At 41.1% G+C, this 17,539-nt stretch overlaps 1 protein-coding gene across 1 annotated transcript; it reads left to right on the top strand.

The window, feature by feature from the left end:
* Window positions 1–1,375: 1,375 nt before the first annotated feature.
* Window positions 1,376–17,029, top strand: Mtres1 (mitochondrial transcription rescue factor 1). Its single transcript, XM_076859884.2, has 4 exons — window positions 1,376–1,454; window positions 8,562–9,046; window positions 10,967–11,039; window positions 16,732–17,029. Exons 2-4 carry the CDS (start codon window positions 8,574–8,576, stop codon window positions 16,909–16,911), a joined length of 726 nt encoding a protein of 241 aa, XP_076715999.1. The 5' UTR covers window positions 1,376–1,454; window positions 8,562–8,573; the 3' UTR covers window positions 16,912–17,029.
* Window positions 17,030–17,539: the final 510 nt, after the last annotated feature.

Here is a 17,539-nt window from a genome sequence, read left to right as displayed (position 1 = left end):
TAATCTCACCATACATTTTAACTATGATTAGCATTTTTAAGTTTTAAAAACTACCTTGATTCATCTAATTAAATGGGTTTTTTTTTTTAATTTTTTTAGTTGTAGTTGGACACAATACCTTTTATTTTATTTATTTATTTTTATGTGGTGCTGAGGATCCAACCCAGCACCTCACAAGTGCTAGGCAAGCACTCTACCGTTGAGCCACAACTTCAGCTCCCCAATTTTAATTTTTTTTAAAGACCAGTGACCAATTTGATTGTACATAATTCAATATCACTGTATTCTCTTCTTCCATACTCACCATAATTATTCAGCAATTCTGTCAGTTTGTAATAATTATGATTAACCCTATTACAGGCACATTTATTAACAATGTATCTGTAATGTTTCACAAATGACTTAAACTAGCAACTGCAACTGTGCATTTCTCAATATGTCAACAGTGTAACTGAACTGACATGTTAATTTGTATCATTTCTACACTTGAAACAATTTGCAACTACTGTTTCTTATAGCACAAATGCAACGAAGTAGCCACTGTGTGAAGCTGCGTAAAAGAAAATATTAACTTGGGCCTGGGGTTGTGGCTCAGTGGCAGAGCGCTTGCCTAGCATGTTCAAGGCCTTGGGTTTGATCCTCAGCACCACTAAAAATAAATAAATGAAAGGTATTGTGACCAACTTCAACTAAAAAATAATTTTTTTAAAGAAAATATAAGCAGCAAAGCTATTGCGCAGGACAATTAACAGAGGACTTCCTGAAAACAAAGAAAAAATCTATTTCTAATTTGAGATGCACGTGTTCCCAAAAGCATTAATATGCACAGGTATAAAACTATGAAACAGGTATTCTATGAAAACTCTTCTTTTAGAATCTGGTTCGTCTTGTTACTTCAAAAGGGCTGTTTCCATAGATACACTAGCCGGGCATATTCTTACACTCACACACACACACATACACACACACATCCTCTTTTTGGCCATCCAATCACCAATAGGTGACAAGTGAATTGGACAAACCCGGGTACAGTTTATCCTTTCATTCGCTTTATTCTTGAAAGGATGTTCTAAATTTCCACGTTCTAGAATGTGTGTACATTTATTTGGTGACAGCGTTTATAACTCTCTCAAAGGTGCTGGCAACTCCAGAGAAAGGACCGTTGCATTATAGCTAAGCTTTTCTGAGCCACGTGGAACCACAGGGCGCTGCAGCCTGGCTCAGCTGGGCCTGAGGCGGTCCTCAGAGCGCCGCTCCTGTGGGGTCCTCCAAGGCGTGGCCTCCAGCAGGGGTCGCTGCGCTAGTATCGCCCTGACCACGCGTCATTTCCGGCCTGTTCTGGCCTCGCAGGCGGAAGGGGCGGGGAAGGGGCGGGGCAGGAGCAGGTGGAGGGTTGGACTGGGGTCCTGCAGTCGGCGCGGCCGCGGGGAGGGACCGGCGGCCCTGACATACAGGTAAGTGCGCCCCTACTGGCGCGCCGCGCCCCCGGCCCATGCCGGTCTCTGTTGCTTCACTCTTTCACTGTGAAACATACGCTGGGAGCCTCTGTGCCCCGCCCACACTCCTGCCAGGTCCACGCAAGAGTCTCCTGCGTCCTGCTGAGTCCGAACAACCTGCGGACGCCGCGTGAGCTCTGGGGCTGCACGGGGACTGTGGGATTGGGTGCGTCGGGGCTCCTGGGCCGGGGCGCTTCTGCTGGCTTCAGACGCAGACCCGGAACCCGGTGACGTAGGTGTTCAATTTCCTCTGACCTTGGGGAGTTGGAAAGGTGCACAGCCTGCAGGATGGGGAGGGCGCGAGGGGAATCCGACCTTGTCTCAGCCCTCAGCTTCTGAGGTCTCTAGAAGGGACAGTAAGCTTAAGCTACAGTAATCTTCACAACATTTAGACGGGTTTCCCCATCTGACGGATCCATGTCCTGTGCAGCGATTTCAGCTTTGTGCAGGTCAAGGACATGTTGCCTTTGTATCCTAACATTGCTCTTCTTGCAGACCTAGGTTAGTTCACAGATTTTACACCTTTTTCGGCTTGTTGGCACTCATGCTCCTACTCGACATCCACACAGCTGAAGAGATATTTCAATGTACGCTCGTAATCGGTCATTTTCCTACTTAAGATCTTTCTGTGGCTTCATGCTGTCTGGGTCAGGTTCAAACTTTGATGGTCCAAACTTAGAGATGTAGCCCCTTGCCCATCAGTCCAGTCCCTCTGTGTGTTCTTTTCTGGGTTCATTTCTAATATACCAGTTCTCCTGGTCTACTTTCATTCCACAAGGTTTTGTTTGTTTGTTTGTTTGTTTTTAATATGTTTTAGTTGTAGTGGACACAATACCTTTATTTTTATGTGATGCTGAGGCAAGTGCTCTACCACTGAGCCACAACCTCAGCCCCACTTTTGAATTAAGTGCTTAGCAATTGCCAGTCATTATTCTCGCCTATTAGAATGCAGCAGAGGAGGGGAAATAGGGGTGAAGAATCCTACTGTTTGAAGGGTTCATCTTAGGGACTCGGGCAAACAAAAAACACCCAGTAAATTACATGGTAGCATGTAATAAGTGCTGTGGGAGAACAAAGTATACAAAGTAAGGGCTTTGGGGAGGGCAAGATGGAATAGAATTGGAATAGGGTGATGCTGTTGTAGAGTGCTTGCCTCACATATCGAACTGGGTTTGATCCTCAGCACCACATGAAAATAAAATAAAGGTATTGTGTTCATCTACAATTAAAACTATTTAAAGAGTAGGTAGGCCTCATTGAGGGGACACTGAATCAAGATTTGAAGAAGGTAGAGAGTTACCTTTGCAGATAATCGGAATAAGAGTGTTTCACAAAGCTGGAAGAAAGTTCCCTGCTATGGTTTGAATGTGACCCCAAATTTCATGTGTTGGGAACTTGATCCTCAGTACAGCTGTGTTGAAAGGTGGGACCTTTGGGAGTTGATTGGGTCGTGAAGATTCTGCCCTTATGAATGGAGTAGTCCATCCATAGGTTAATAGGTTATTTGAGGAAGTGCTTTTGTTATAAAAGAGAGCTCTCCATATTCTTGCTCTGTGTTGCCATGAGGCCCTCTACCATGTAACCATGAATCAAGAAGGTCCTTATGGGATGCCAGCACCATGCTTTTGCACTTTACAGCCTCCAGAAATGATGAGCTAAATAAATACCTATATTCACTTACCTGGGTGTGGTATTCGGTTGTAACAATAGAAAATGAGCTAAGACAGTCCCTTGTATCTGAGGAGTATGAAGAAGGCCAGTTGTCTATAATTGAGCGAGCAAAGGGTGAAAGAGGCAGGTGATGAGAGTTTTGGGTGCTTTGGGGGGGATTTGAGGAAACAAGTAACATAGTCTGAATCACTTTTTTAAAGAATTTGTGGTACTGGGGATGTAACCCAGTTCTGTGATCCATCACTGAGCTACACCCCTAGCCCTTTATATTTTATTTTGAGATAGGGTCTAAGTTGCCCAGGCTGGCCTCAAAAGTGTAATCCTTTGCCTCACCCTCCCAAGTAAGTATGGATTACAGATATAGGCCACCATCCCTGGTCTGACAGCTTTTTAAAAGAATCAGAGGATCATTCTTGCCATATTGTGGAGAACAGACTTCCTTGGAGCCTTTGTGGCACCTGGGGATGGGTGATGGTGGGCTGAATCTGTAGTAGCAGTGTAAGTAATAAGAAGTGGTAGGACTCTGGACATGTTTTGAAAATACAGCCAAGGGGCTGGGTATGTGGCTCAAGCTCGCCTGGCATGCGCGGGGCGCTGGGTTCGATCCTCAGCACCACATAAAGATAAAGATGTTGTGTCCACCGAAAACTGAAAAATAAATATTTTTTAAAATTTTCTCTCTCTCTCTCTCTCTCTCTCAAAAAAAAAAAAAAATACAGCCAACATGATTTCCAACATTATGGATATGATGGAAAGAGAAGCATCAAGAATGACTAGATGCTTTTGTTGTTAGCAATTAGAAGGATGGAGTTACCATTAACTGGGCTGTAGGTGGAGCAGGTCTGGGGCTGGGGGTATATCAGGAGTTTGTTTTTGGACTAGTTAAGTTTGAGGTGCCTATTACTCTTGTGGAGATGTCAAATAGACATTTGGACTTTGTATTGGGGGTTCTGTTCACTAAATGGACTCACAAGACTCAGCATATAATCATACTCATAGCTATAATTTATTACAGCAAAAGAATACCAAGCAAAATAACCAAAGAGAAAAGACAAATAGGACAAAGTCTGGAGGAAACTAGGCACCATTTTCTCTAAAAGTCCTCTGCAGTAGAGTGACACAGGACATGCTTAATTTCTATAGCAACCATTATAACAGACTCCCAGAAAAAAAGTGGGTATTTAGCATAAAACAAATGGTACAATTTTGGCACCATTCCTATCAGTTTGGGGTATGGTGGGAACGTTCTTAAAGTCCGAATTCTCAGACAACTTTGCAAACAGGCCTTTCTAAGATTATAATTTCAGGCTTGTTATGTTAACTCTTTTTGTGCAGATATGCAAGTCTAGAATTAGAGGGAGAGTTCTGGAATGGGGTTATAGATTAGGAAGTACTTGGTTATATGGGTAGTACTTAAAGCCATGGAAATACTTGGTGTTTTGATGCATTTGTCAAAACAGGTTGGCTGAGCGGGGCAGAGTGGTACATACATGTAGTCCTAGCCTGGGAGGTTGAGGGAAAAGGATCCCAGGTTTGAGTCTAGCCTGGGCAACTTAGTGAGACCCAAGACTTTTTTTTTTTTAAGGACTTGGGGTATAGCTCAATGGTAAAGTATCCCCAGGTTTAATCCCCACTGCCAAAAAAGAAAAAGTTGACAGTACACTTAAAAGCTGAAAAGAAGAGGACTAAGACTGAGCCTTTGGGCCCTCCAATAGTAAGATGTCAGGGAAAACGAAAGGAATTAGCAAAGGAGTTTTGAGAAGTAGCTCTTGGTGAAACAGGAGGAATTCCAAGAGTGAGGTGTCCTAGAAGCAAATAAAGAAGAGGGAGTTATCAGAAGTGAAGTAAAATGAAGACTAACCAATGACCTTTTGAATTTAGAAAATGACAGGAATGGAATTGGAAAGATTATGGACCCATCTTTTGAGGAATTTTACGTAAAGAAGAGCAAGAAAAGATAGTAGCTGGGAAGTAGTAAAGTTAAAAGATTTGCCTTTTTTGTTTATTTGATTTTTTTTTTTAATGAGAGAAATAGCAACATGCTGATAGAATGGTCCACTAGAAAGTAAAAAAAAATAATTGTTTCAGGTCACCTTTGCTATTAGAATGTGCCTTAGACATCCATTTCCTTGAGCCACAACTTATTACAGGGTCTAGTCTCCTCCAGACCTATGTTCATTTCTGTTCTCTGACAGCCAATAAATAAATTACTTGCCCACATTGTAACTAAATGGCACTACCATCAGGGCAAGGACTGGGTGTTTTACACCTAGGTCTGGTCAGGCCCTTGGATATATGGGCAAACGAGTGAATGCAGGTTAGATGTGGTAATGGGTAGGATATTCAGTCATTTCTAGAAAATGAATCTGCAACTATTGAGTTAAAAAAAAAAAAAGTGCTATGCAGAAAGGGAGTGAGAGTGAGGAATATGACACAGTTTCTGCCCTCCCTCCCCTTTGAAGATGGAAGATAAAACAGTCCACGTGAACTAATTAGAAAATGGCAAATTATGTAGTATTTATGCAGCTAGAGTCTGGTGCAGGGGTTGGCAAAGGATGAGAGGGGCTTGTGTGGAATCTGGAAGAGATGGAGGCCATGCTAAAAGGACAAATCTTTTCAGCAATGGAATATTATTTTCAAATGAAATATAAGGAAACCTGGATTCTCTCTGACCTCCTACTTCTACCTTAGGGCTCCTCTGACCAGTTCTGGGTTCTTGGGCTCCTCCCTTGAGGCCCAAGTGTCCACTGGCTAACATCTTCAAATGGTCATCATTTCCAGCAAAAACTAGATTAATTTGTTTCTTCAGTTTTATATTTTTCATATATTTTATCTAAACATCCAGTAGGCAGTATTTGCCTGCTGGAAAGAGAAGCAGGTCACAGAGGGAGTAAGTAGCTAATGAACACAAAGGTAAAACTTAGTTTGACATTTAAAAATGTGTTTTATTTACATGTCAGTATGATTTTAAATAGTTACTTTTTGCTAGTAAAGTTTGCCTCTTGTAGGTAAATGTGACCATCTGATGTGGGCCTAAGGCATCATATCCAGGCATTCTTCAAAGAAAACAACAGTATAGTATAAAGCTAGGACTTTTTTTTTTTTTTTTTTTTTGTACTGGGAATTGAAACTAGTACAAAATTGAATCCAGGGCCTCACATATGCTAGGCAAGTCCTCTATCACTGGGCTGCATCTAGAGCCCTTTTAAAAATTTATATATTTCAAGACAGGGTCTCCCTAAGTTGTCCAGGCTGACCTTGAACTTTGTGATCCTCCTGCCTCAGCCTTCTAAGTCATTGGAATTACTCAGCTAAAGCTAGGATGTTAGAATAGGGAATGTGACACCCAGGAACTGACATAGAGACTCAACTTCCTAACCCTAGTGATGGCCATTTCCTTCCCCTCAGTTGAAGTGACTGTTCTTCCCAGTCCCCCGCTCCTAAAACTCCATTCGCTCTGGTATTATAGTAGGTGAGGGTAGCTTTTGTTAAAGAAAAAAAATCTTTAGTGATCCTTGAAACACACTGGGATATGGTATTTTCTTCCTTTATCTCTAGTTTTATAAAATGTAAATTTCTTTCTTTAAATGAGCATTGTTCAGTTTCTATTAAATTAGAATATGTATAAATGTACCTTTTCTCCCCACTGGTGCCAGGGCTCAAACCATGAAATGCAAGGCAAGCACATTACCACTGAGCTATACTCCTTAGCCCTGTAATTTTTTGAAACATTTTTCTTGACGGTGCTTTAAGTGGTTCCCTACAATTATTTTAGAATATGAATTTAATAGCACTTAAAATTATTCCAAATTATAGTTATGTTGAAAAATAGCCCTTAAGTTCAGCCTGCTTATTTTTCTCATTTAAGGCTTAGAATAATAAAGTCAAGTTTATGTTGTCTACTCATTATGCCAGAAAAATAAGGCCCCAAAATGTTAATTATAAACTGAAAGTAGCCAGCCCTGGTTGTTTTTTGTTGTTGTTGTTTGTTTGTTTATTTGTTTGGTTTGGTTTGGTACAGAATCAGGGATTGAACCCAGGGATGCTTAACTCCTGTGTCACATCCCCAGTCCTTTTTATTTTTTGAGGCAGGGTTTCACTAAGTTGCTTAGGGCCTCGCTAAGTTGCTGAGGCTGGTTTTGAACTCATGATCCTCCTGCCTTAGGCTCCCAAGCAGCTGGAATTACAGGTGTGTGCCACTGCACCCAGCTAGCTCTGTATTTTTGAGTGAGCCATACAGATAATTATTGTTGTCAGCCTTGTAATAAATGAAATAAATGGAATTAATGAAATAAATAGAAGTAAATGTAATAAATGGAAGGAAATCTGAAGAGAACCATTATCAAAGAAGTCATTACCTAAGTATAATCTTGGCACAAAGACATTTTACAGACTCACAGTATGAGGATATCAACCATGTGGAAACCCTTCTCTTATTACCAAATCATGGTCCCTAAAACCATCTTGGTGTGCTTAGGGAGGTCTGCCACCATCATAGTATGATTTCTGTTGCATTTGAATTGAAGATAAGGAATTGATTGCTCTCTAGCATATCAGCATCTCAGTATATCTGCAAATGATTATCTAGTTTTGTTGGTCTCTGCCCCTTCTGCTAGCAAATGCCTCAAACAGTGGGAAGAAAATGTTAAAGGAAGTAAAAATCAGCCAGCAGCAATGGCACATGCTTGTAATCCCAGCAGCTCAGGAGGTTGAGACAGGAGGATTGTGTGTTCGAAACCAGCCTCAGCAATGGAGAGGCGATAAGCAAATCAGTAAGACCTTGTCTCTAAATAAAATACAAAAAGGGGCTGGGAATGTGGCTCAGTGGTTGAGTGCCCCTGAGTCCAATCCCTGGTCCCTCCCCAACCCAACATTAAAAAAAAAAAAAAAAGGAAGTAAAAATCAGGTCTGTCCCATTTGTTTATTCCTAGCTCTGATTCACCGGGGTTGAAGGTTGAAATCATTTTAGAGGTTCATTGTGAGTTTCATGAAGTCATGATCTGCTCTTTCCTTGGCATATGAATATTATAAGGATATAGTATATATTAATAAACAGTTTCCCAAAATTTTCCTTTTTTAACAAAAGAAAAGTCATTGAGAATTATTGTTAATATTTTTCAGTAGCAGTCAGTACCTAGAGCTAATTGGAGGGAGGGAAAAGAGTAGAACCAGTGTTTTCACACATGTTGGTGTCTTATTGAACCATTGTGACAACCCTAGGAGCTAAGCATACTAATTGCACCATGGTATGGTACTGCTCTTGGCAGGTACAGACTAATATGGCCTTGTATAGGGAAGCCTACGTATAATACTAGATATAAAGTGTTCACAGCATGTGGGTGTGATTTATGATGCTGCACTTGTGAAATAAAACTAAATTATTATCTGTTTCAGGTTACATGTGCCATGGCTATGACTAGTGTCAGATTGCTCACTGGTGTTTTAAGAAGATCAGATGCCTGGATTGGATTCTGGAGTGTTCTTCAAGGGACACCTTCTTCACATAAACTCTGTGCTTCCTGGAATCGATACTTGTATTTTTCTAGTAGCAAGTTAAATACATCAAAGTATAAAATACTTCTCCATAGTATCTTCCCTTTGAGACTCCCAGGGCTTTTGGTATCTCCAGAATATATTTTTCCATTTTCCATAAGACTCAAAAGTAATATAAGGTCTAAAAAATCCTCTAAAAAGACTGTGCAAAAATTAGAGGATGAAGAAGACTCTGATGAGGAGGGTGATCATGAGGACAGGAGTGAGCAAGAAGCGGAGCTGGAGGATGACCCTAGTGTAATCAAAGACTACAAAGACCTGGAGAAAGTTGTGCAGTCTTTTCGGTATGATGTTATCCTGAAGACAGGCCTTGATATTGGGAGAAAGTGAGTATGATGTATGTTTTATTATAAACCCAATTGTCATCTGGTTATTTTAATGTAGTATCATAAATCACTCAGCCTGTATTTATGGTAAAGAATAACCACAGATATGAAAGGACCTTATAGGTAACCTGTTTCAACTATTTCATTTTATAGATGAGAAAACTGATTCCCTAAGAAGTCAAGTGACTGTCTGCAATTCCCATGTGCCATATTTCCTTGATTCTAAAGGCACAATTGAGTGTACGGTGAACCATTGATTTAATAACAGCTTCTTGAGGAGAAAAGGAATCACCATATTAGATGTATATAGCAAGCATAAAAACGCACCTGGATTTCACTACAATGTGAGAAGGTACCTTTCAGAATCAACAAGAGGAGTATATTGTGGTGGTTAATAATACAGGCTCTTGAACCAGACTACTGGGGTTTCAATCCTGGTTCTGTGTATGACCCTGGGCAGGTTACTTCAACTCTCTATATCTCAGTTTCCTCATCTGTCAAACAGGGATAATGGAACCTCCTTTAGAGGTTAATTGCTAGGATTAAATATCTATCCAAAGCACTTATAATGGTGCCTGGCAGATAGTCAGTATTCAATATATGTTACATATTATGAAGAAAATTTAATGTGTTTGTAATACATAGAAATAGTCACTGTAACTTTCAGAATTTCTTTTTTTTTAAATTTTTATTAGTTATTGATGGACCTTTATTTATATATTTGTTTATATGTGGTGCTGAGAATCGAACCCAATGCCTCACACATACTAGGCAAGCGCTCTACCACTGAACCACAACCCCAGCCCCCAAAATTTCTTTAATATGCTCATTCTCTCAGCTAGACTGACCATCATTGTCACTCATTCCTTTAGCAATCATTGATTGATTGTGTGCATACTGCATACAAGGTAAGAATTGTGGTATGAATAAATTCAGAAAGATTTCCTTATGTAATTTGTACCTTTAAGACCTCATTTAATGGCATAATTTAATTTTTTAATTCATGAAGCTTAAGAGACTCAAAAAGATCTGGGCCCATTGGTCCCCCTCTTGGCATGATGATCAGAATTTGTTGAATGTTCTCCAAAATCTGGCAAACTCATAACAGGACATCTCTTTTCCCAGAGTAGTAGTTACTGCTGTTATTATTAAATTGAACCCCAACTATCAGTCACCTGGAGTCAGATCATCAAAAGGAAATTTTTGTCTGCATCCTCTGATCTGGTTGTTCAGTGGTTTAAATTCAGAGAGTTGAGCAGTTGTTGGGTTGGCACTTCCTCAACCTTAAGGTTTCTTAATTGTCTTGATATGAATGTAGTGCCTGGGTTTTCTCTCAGAGTGTAGAGCATGTGCCTGAGGGGAATTCAGTGTCCACTCACTTTGAGTATTGCTAATCACCAAGTTGTAGCCATGTAGTTGTTGCACTGGGAGAATGGAGGTTGGTATGCATGCTAAAACCTCCTATAGACAGGCACAGTGGTGCACACCTGTAATCCTAGTTACTCGGGAGACTGATACAGGAGTATCACAAGTTTGAGGCCAGGCTAGCAACTCAGCAAGACCCTGTCTCAAAATTTTTTTAAAAAAGAGGGAGGAGTCTGGGAACGTAGCCCTGTATTAGACCAAGGGTTTAATCCCTACTGAAAGATAGACAAAGCCTCATCTAATTATCAGCCCAATAGTACTAGAAAATCTTTGCAGTAGTTCAGCATATATTCAGAAGTGCCCTTTGGTCTCTCTGTTTTAGATACATACAGACAAAGTTGAGTTTCACTTTCCTAGCATTCAAAATGCAGATTTTATGTGGCGGCGTCAGAATAAATATTAATGGCAGGTGTTTCTCTCAAACCTGTATAATTATTTTGAATATATTTCTATATTTTAAAGTACTTTGACTTTTTTTTTTTTTTTTTTGAATAGCAAAGTGGAAGATGCATTCTACAAAGGTGAACTCAGACTTAATGGGGAAAAATTATGGAAGAAAAGCAGAACGGTGAGACATTAAACTTATAATGACAGCCAGAAATTTTTGTTTTGTTCTGCCACTATTCAATGCTGCCCTGTTTTCCCTTACCTTCTCTTGAGGTCCTCTGTAGTTCTGGTCAGCTGGTGGGCGTTAACAACAGGCTTCAGTCACACAGACCACTTTCTCCTTTGTAGCCTTAATGACCTTGTGATGAAGAGGATTTTGGGATAAGCCACCATCAGGACTGGCAACAATCCATTAATTAAACTTCCAGGGTATTAATGTTAGCCTCCATGGAATCATAATAATTGGTTTAAAAAGAAACATTTGATCCATGTAGAGGTGTTCTTTGCCCTGATGTTATCTGAGCAGATGTTCCATTCTGTTCACTTCTGCAGCCCCCACTGAGCTCTTGCTTGGGTACACTGCTCTGTGTGTACAGCAGCTTAAAAAAGATGGTCTGTATTTTCTGACAGTATTATTATTTTTGTGTTGTGGGGGTTGTTTGCTTGTTTGTTTTTTTGTCGTGTAGGGGATTAAACTCAAGGGTTTGTAAAGCCAAGCACTGCCACTAACACTCTTGACCTTAAAAGAACAGAGAAAAAAAAAAAAAAAAAAAAAAAATATATATATATATATATATATATATATATATATATATATATATACACACATACATATGTACACACAACATACATATCTGGGATTTTTGTTTTGTTGTTTTGTATTGCTATTGGGGATTGAATCCAGAGGCACTCCACCCAGAGCTACATCCCCAGCTCTTTTTATTTAGTCTAACTAAGTTGCCAGGTTGACCTCGAACTTACTTATAATCCTCTTGCCTTAGCCTCTCAAGTCACTGAGACTATAGGCATGCACCACCATGTCTGGCTGATATATTTGTTTTTCAGTAACTTAGTGAGGACTTAAGCAACTTAAAGAGACTTGTCTCAATTTTTAAAAAGAGGCTGGTTGGGGCTGGGGCTGGGGCTCAGTGGTAGAGCACTTGCCTAGCATGTGTGAGGCACTGGGTTCGATTCCAGCAACACATATAAATGAATAAAATAAAGGTTCATTGACAACTAAAAAATATTAAAAATAAAAAATAAAGCTGGGGATGTGTCCAGTGATAAAAACCTCTGGGTTCAGTCCCTAGTACCACCAAAAAAAAAAAAAAAAAAAATATATATATATATATATATATATATATATATATATATATATATATATACACACACACACACACACACACACACACACACACACATATATTATATATATATATCTGGAATTAAAATATTTTCATTACTATTATGTATCTTTGGCACATTATGGATTGTGTTGATTTTCTTCATGCCTTTTATGTTATGAATTTTTACCATAAGTATGTGTCACATAATTGGAAAAAATAAATACTGTTAGTAAAAGTTAACAAAACACATTAAAAGGGTGAAGAGAAAGACCCTTTTTTAAAAGTTTGGAAACATAACACCTATGAGATATTGGAAGATGTCATCTCTTAATGTTAAGGAACAAATATTTCAGTGAAGTTAGATATACTTTTAGAGGTAGGTTTTATTTCATCTTCCATAATCCCCCTGGGATGGGAAACAGTAACTGTCCTGACCTGCACTGGGGTGAGCACTGAGGCATCCTGCAGACCTTGTTCCTTGAGATTCAGGTTCTTGCAGCTATGCGGGCAGAAGGAGGGAAAGCTCCCCCATGCTTGTCTCAGCAACCCGCTTCCCCACAAGGCCTAGGATCCTCTGAGAGCTCTTGAGTCGGCAGGTTCAGACTGGCATGTCAGCCATTGTTCAGTGAACTGCATAAAACCAGGTGCTCCAGATAGGCCCTGCTCTGCCCTTAATTGCTTTCTCCTCAGTCACCGTATTCCAAAGGCAAGACCTGTTCTTGGAGTATGGAATGATTACTCCCTGCACACCCTGCCTCTCTGCTGGGGCCTCATTTACAAACCCCACAAGCCTATTTTTCTCCCTCCGCTTTGAGATATTGTTAACTAAGGCCTAATTGCTGCTGCTTCATTCTGCCATGGGTGTTCTGTTGTCTCAACTGCCTTCCAGATTTCTCCTGAGGGTCAGCAAAGGCAGAGACCAGCATTAACACTCAGCTGCCTTGTTACTAGGAGGCCTGGTAGCCATAGAAACTGCAGCTAAGGGGAGATTTGAAATGTAGATATTTGGAACAGCCAGTAATCCCAGCCAGTTTTGCTTTGTGCTGCTAAAGGACAGGGCCTGGGAGGGGAATAAAGAATCCCTCGCCTTCCTTGGCCTGCTCCACAGAGCCTGTGTCTGGCTGCTGGCCCCGGAGGGTCAGGCGCTTGCCGGATGCTGCAGCTCCAACCCTGGCTGCCTACAACTGGACAAAGCTTTTCTGTGAGCTGCAAAATAGATGGGATCCAGATTGCTGTAGGTGCTGAGTAGCTGTTGACAAACAGTGGGTGTGAGGAGCCCAAATGTGGGGTTGATGTCTTCCTAAACTCACCTCTCCCCCTGATCATCTGGGCACAGGAGAAACATCCCTAGCCTCTCTCTGCCCCAGAAGGAAGCCACCAAAGGGATTCAGGGATTCACTTTTCAACTGCACGATAACTGAACCGTGTATCTTTGAAAGGATGCAAAGAATATTGCCTTTTATTTGTATACCCTTTTGTATCACATGCATTTTTTATTAAAAATGAATTTTAATGAAATAAATTTATACCAAAAGAGGTAAGCAGTTTCCAAGCCTTGTATTTCTTTCTTTTCTTTTTATTTATTCATTTATTTATTTATTTTTGGCAGTATTGGGGATTGAACATAGGGGTGCTGTACCACTGAGTTACATTGCCAGCTCTTTTTATTTAAATTTATTTTGAGTTTTAAGTTGCCATGGCTGGCCCCAAATTTAGAGGCCAGCTTGGAGCTGGCCCAATATTTCTGATTGAACCCAACAGAAATATAGGAGGGCAGAGCCCCTCCAGATGATGCCTGTGTCCATTCTTCATAGTTAAGGACAGAGCAGTCTTTTTGTTCTTTTTAGATATACGTGACAGTAGAGTGTATTTTGCCATATTATACATAAATGGAATGTAACATTCTAACTAGTATTCCATTCTTGGGGTTGACATGAAGTGGAATTACACTGGTCATGTATTCATATATGAAAATAGCAAAGTTATGTCAGATTCACTCTACTGTCTTTTCTATTCCCATCCCCCCTCCATCCCTTTCATTCAAGGGGAGAGCAGTCTTGATGCCTGACTGTAATTTGAGTCTGTTTCTCAGCCCAGAGGAGAAGTCGTCATTGATTTAAAATTGGCCCCTGCCTTGAGAGTTTTGCATCTAGCTACTGTGAGCTTCCCAGAATGACTATTGTAGAATGTTGGCTAGTAGGTAGGCATGTGCATGTTTAACATCAAAGTTGGACCTGCAGAGGACTTGGGTGGGTGGGAGAATAGATACGGGGTTGTCCTGATGAGGTACAAATATTTTGATTGTCTTAAGTTGTGTCTGCTGCAGGGAATGTAATTGAAAAATAAGGTAAAAGTCAGCATTTGACATCTTGTGGGTTTTTAAAAATATTTTTTTAGTTGTAGATGCACACAATATCTTTATTTTTATGTGGTGCTGAGGATCCAACCCAGTGCCACACACATGTGAGGCAAGTGCTCTATCACTGAGCCCCAGCCCTGCTGCTTTTTTTTAAGAATGAATTTTTTAATATCTTTAATTGTAGATGGACACAATACCTTTATTTTTGTGTGTGCTGAAGATTAAACCCAGTGCCTCACGTGTGCTAGACAAGTGCTGTACCCCTGAGCCACAGCCCCACTCCTTTGCTGTCTTTTTTTTTTTTTTTTTTGTACTGGGATTGAACTCCAGGGGCACTTTACCAATGAACTACATCTCCAACCCTTTTCATTTTTTTTTTTTTTAAGAGAGGGAGAGAGAGAGAATTTTTAATATTTATTTTTTAGTTATCGGCAGACACAACATCTTTGTATGTGGTGCTGAGGATCGAACCCGAGCCGCACGCATGCCAGGCGAGCGCGCTACCGCCTGAGCCACATCCCCAGCCCAACCCTTTTCATTTTGAGACAAAGTCTCACTGGGGCCTCGCTAAATTGCTGAGGCTGGCCCAGAACTTGTGATCTTTCTGTTTCAGCCTCCCAGGTTGCTGGGATTACATGTGTGTGACATCCTACCCAGCAATATCATGCTTCTTAACTGACGCCCTCTAATAGGCTGTTAAATAGCCATATAGACTGTATAGACCGCCACACATGGGGTTGTTGCCCACCATTGGAAGTGTTTGGGAGGCCTGTTTTTTTAGCAGGCTCTGGCAACCGGGTCTGTTTAGTCCTTTCTTGAGCTTCTGGGAAGATTCCATGAGATCCTGAGCCACTTGGACCTGGTAATCTGTCACAGGTTCTTCACACCCTCAGCACAGGCCTGAGATTTCAGGACTTTGAAAGGGCAGGACTGCCCTAGGGTGTGCCTTGAGGAGCTCAAGCCAAAACTCCCTTCTTGGCAAGAATGGGTTTGACCCACAGTATCCAACGCCACCTTTGTGGGTGAAGGCTTGTCTCTGTGATTGTATGGCATCACTTGGGCAAGCTAACACTGGTGTGTTTTGTTTGTTTTTGTTGGTGCTGAGGATTGAACTCAGGACCTCATATGTGCTAGGCAAGTGCTTTTACCACTGAGCCACATCCCCAACCCTGGGCCAGCTAACACTGGAAAAGCAGTTTCTTTACTTCCTTTTCTCTGCAGCTGACTGTTGTCCATAGTGAATGATTTCCAACGCACTGCCCCAACTCCATTTTATGTAAGTCACCTGGATTAAAAAATCAATGAAAGTAGCCAGGCGCAGTGGTGCACACCTGTAATCCCAGTGGCTCAGGGGGCTGAGACAAGAGGATTACAAATTCAGGGCAAGGACTGGAGATATGTCTCAGTGCTAGAGTGCCCCTGGATTAAATCCCCAGTATCATGGCCTCGCCTGTAATTCAAGTGACTCAGGAGGCTGAGGAAGGAGGATTATAAGTTTGAGGCCAGCCTCAGCAATTTAGGGAGACTGTCTCAAAGAAGGACTTGGAGATAATATAGCTTAGTAGTAAAGTACCCTGAGGTTCAGTGTCTAATATGATGATAATCCAGGTGACTCCTGAGGCTGAGGCAGGAGGATTGCAAGTTCAAAGCCAGCCATTTTGGCCAGCCCAAGAAGACTGGGGAAGTAAAATGTCCCTGGGTTCAATTCCTGGTATCCCCCAAAAAATTAAATAAATAAATAAGTTGAAGCGTGGCGCTGGAAATTATCCTTCCAGTACATGTGGTAATTTCTGTGCACAAAGATTGTGTTCCACCTTCTTTATCTTGCCAGTATCCCCAAAACAAATATGTCCATTCAAATATTTCTTAAATCATCCAATCAACATATTTGAATGATTCCACACACAGAACCTGCCCGCCCACAGGCAGCCAGTTGTCTAGCTCTGAAGAATACTGGCTGGTGTTGAGTCCCTGTGTGTGAGGCACCCTTTTGGGAGGCTCTTTCACTCTAAGGCACAGGAAAGGGTGACAGATTCAGAGGAGTCAAAGCCCTTTCTCACCTGCCCATCCTGGATAATGATCACCTGATCACAAGGAGAAAAACAGATGTCTGCCTAGGCCTGGGTGTCCTGAAATATAATGAAGGCTCATTTTCTTTTTCTTTTCAGGTGAAAATAGGAGATACATTGGATCTTCTCATTGGAGAGGACAAAGAAGCAGAAACAGAGATAGTGATGCGGATTCTCCTGAAAAAAGTGTTCGAAGAGAAGACTGAAAGTGAAAAATACCGAGTGGTGTTACGACGGTGGAAAAAGTTAACATTGCCTAAGAAGAGTATGTCTAAATAAATGGATTGTTTTTTATCCATGAAGCTGCTTTCTAATGGTGGGGGAAGGAGCCAACATTTAAAAAAAAAAAAGGCGAAGGCGGGGAACTTTTTACTAAAATAAAGTTCTCTTACCATTAGAGGAATCTGCAGAGCATTTTATGAAGATTAGGAGACACTTCCTGGCCAGTGTTTCTCTCCAGCCTGGATCAGTGCTGCTTTCCCCCTCATGGTGGAAAGAACCTTTTGCCCAGAGTGAGGTGTGTTCTGGAGGAGCAAAGCCCACGGAGGGCTTTAATGACCTGCCTCCTGCTTCCCACACTACCTACCTAACGAGTCATTATGAAATAAACTGCCTTGTTGTTTCCTAGGATTTTTTTTTTTGAAATTTTCCCCTGCCCTGGGGCCAGCTTCCCCAGGCTTAGGCATAAAAAAACCCAGCAAAGTAAAGGTTGCCCTTCAGTTTATTACAGAAGCTTTGGGAGGTCCCTTTCTTCACCTGCCTCCTAAATTACCAACACAACTGACCCTAGTTTTCCTTCAGAAATCTGGATGAGTGAAGTTGTTACAATTAATCCCATCCAGGCTAGAGCCCATTTGAAATTGTTTAGAGAATGCGTCAAATTAAGGCAGGCAGAGTATTATTGTAG

This window comes from Callospermophilus lateralis, chromosome 6, assembly GCF_048772815.1.
Source record: "Callospermophilus lateralis isolate mCalLat2 chromosome 6, mCalLat2.hap1, whole genome shotgun sequence".
NCBI lineage: Eukaryota > Metazoa > Chordata > Mammalia > Rodentia > Sciuridae > Callospermophilus > Callospermophilus lateralis.
The sequence above is the reverse complement of the archived record's forward strand: the minus strand, read 5'-3'. Positions and strand labels throughout refer to the sequence as shown.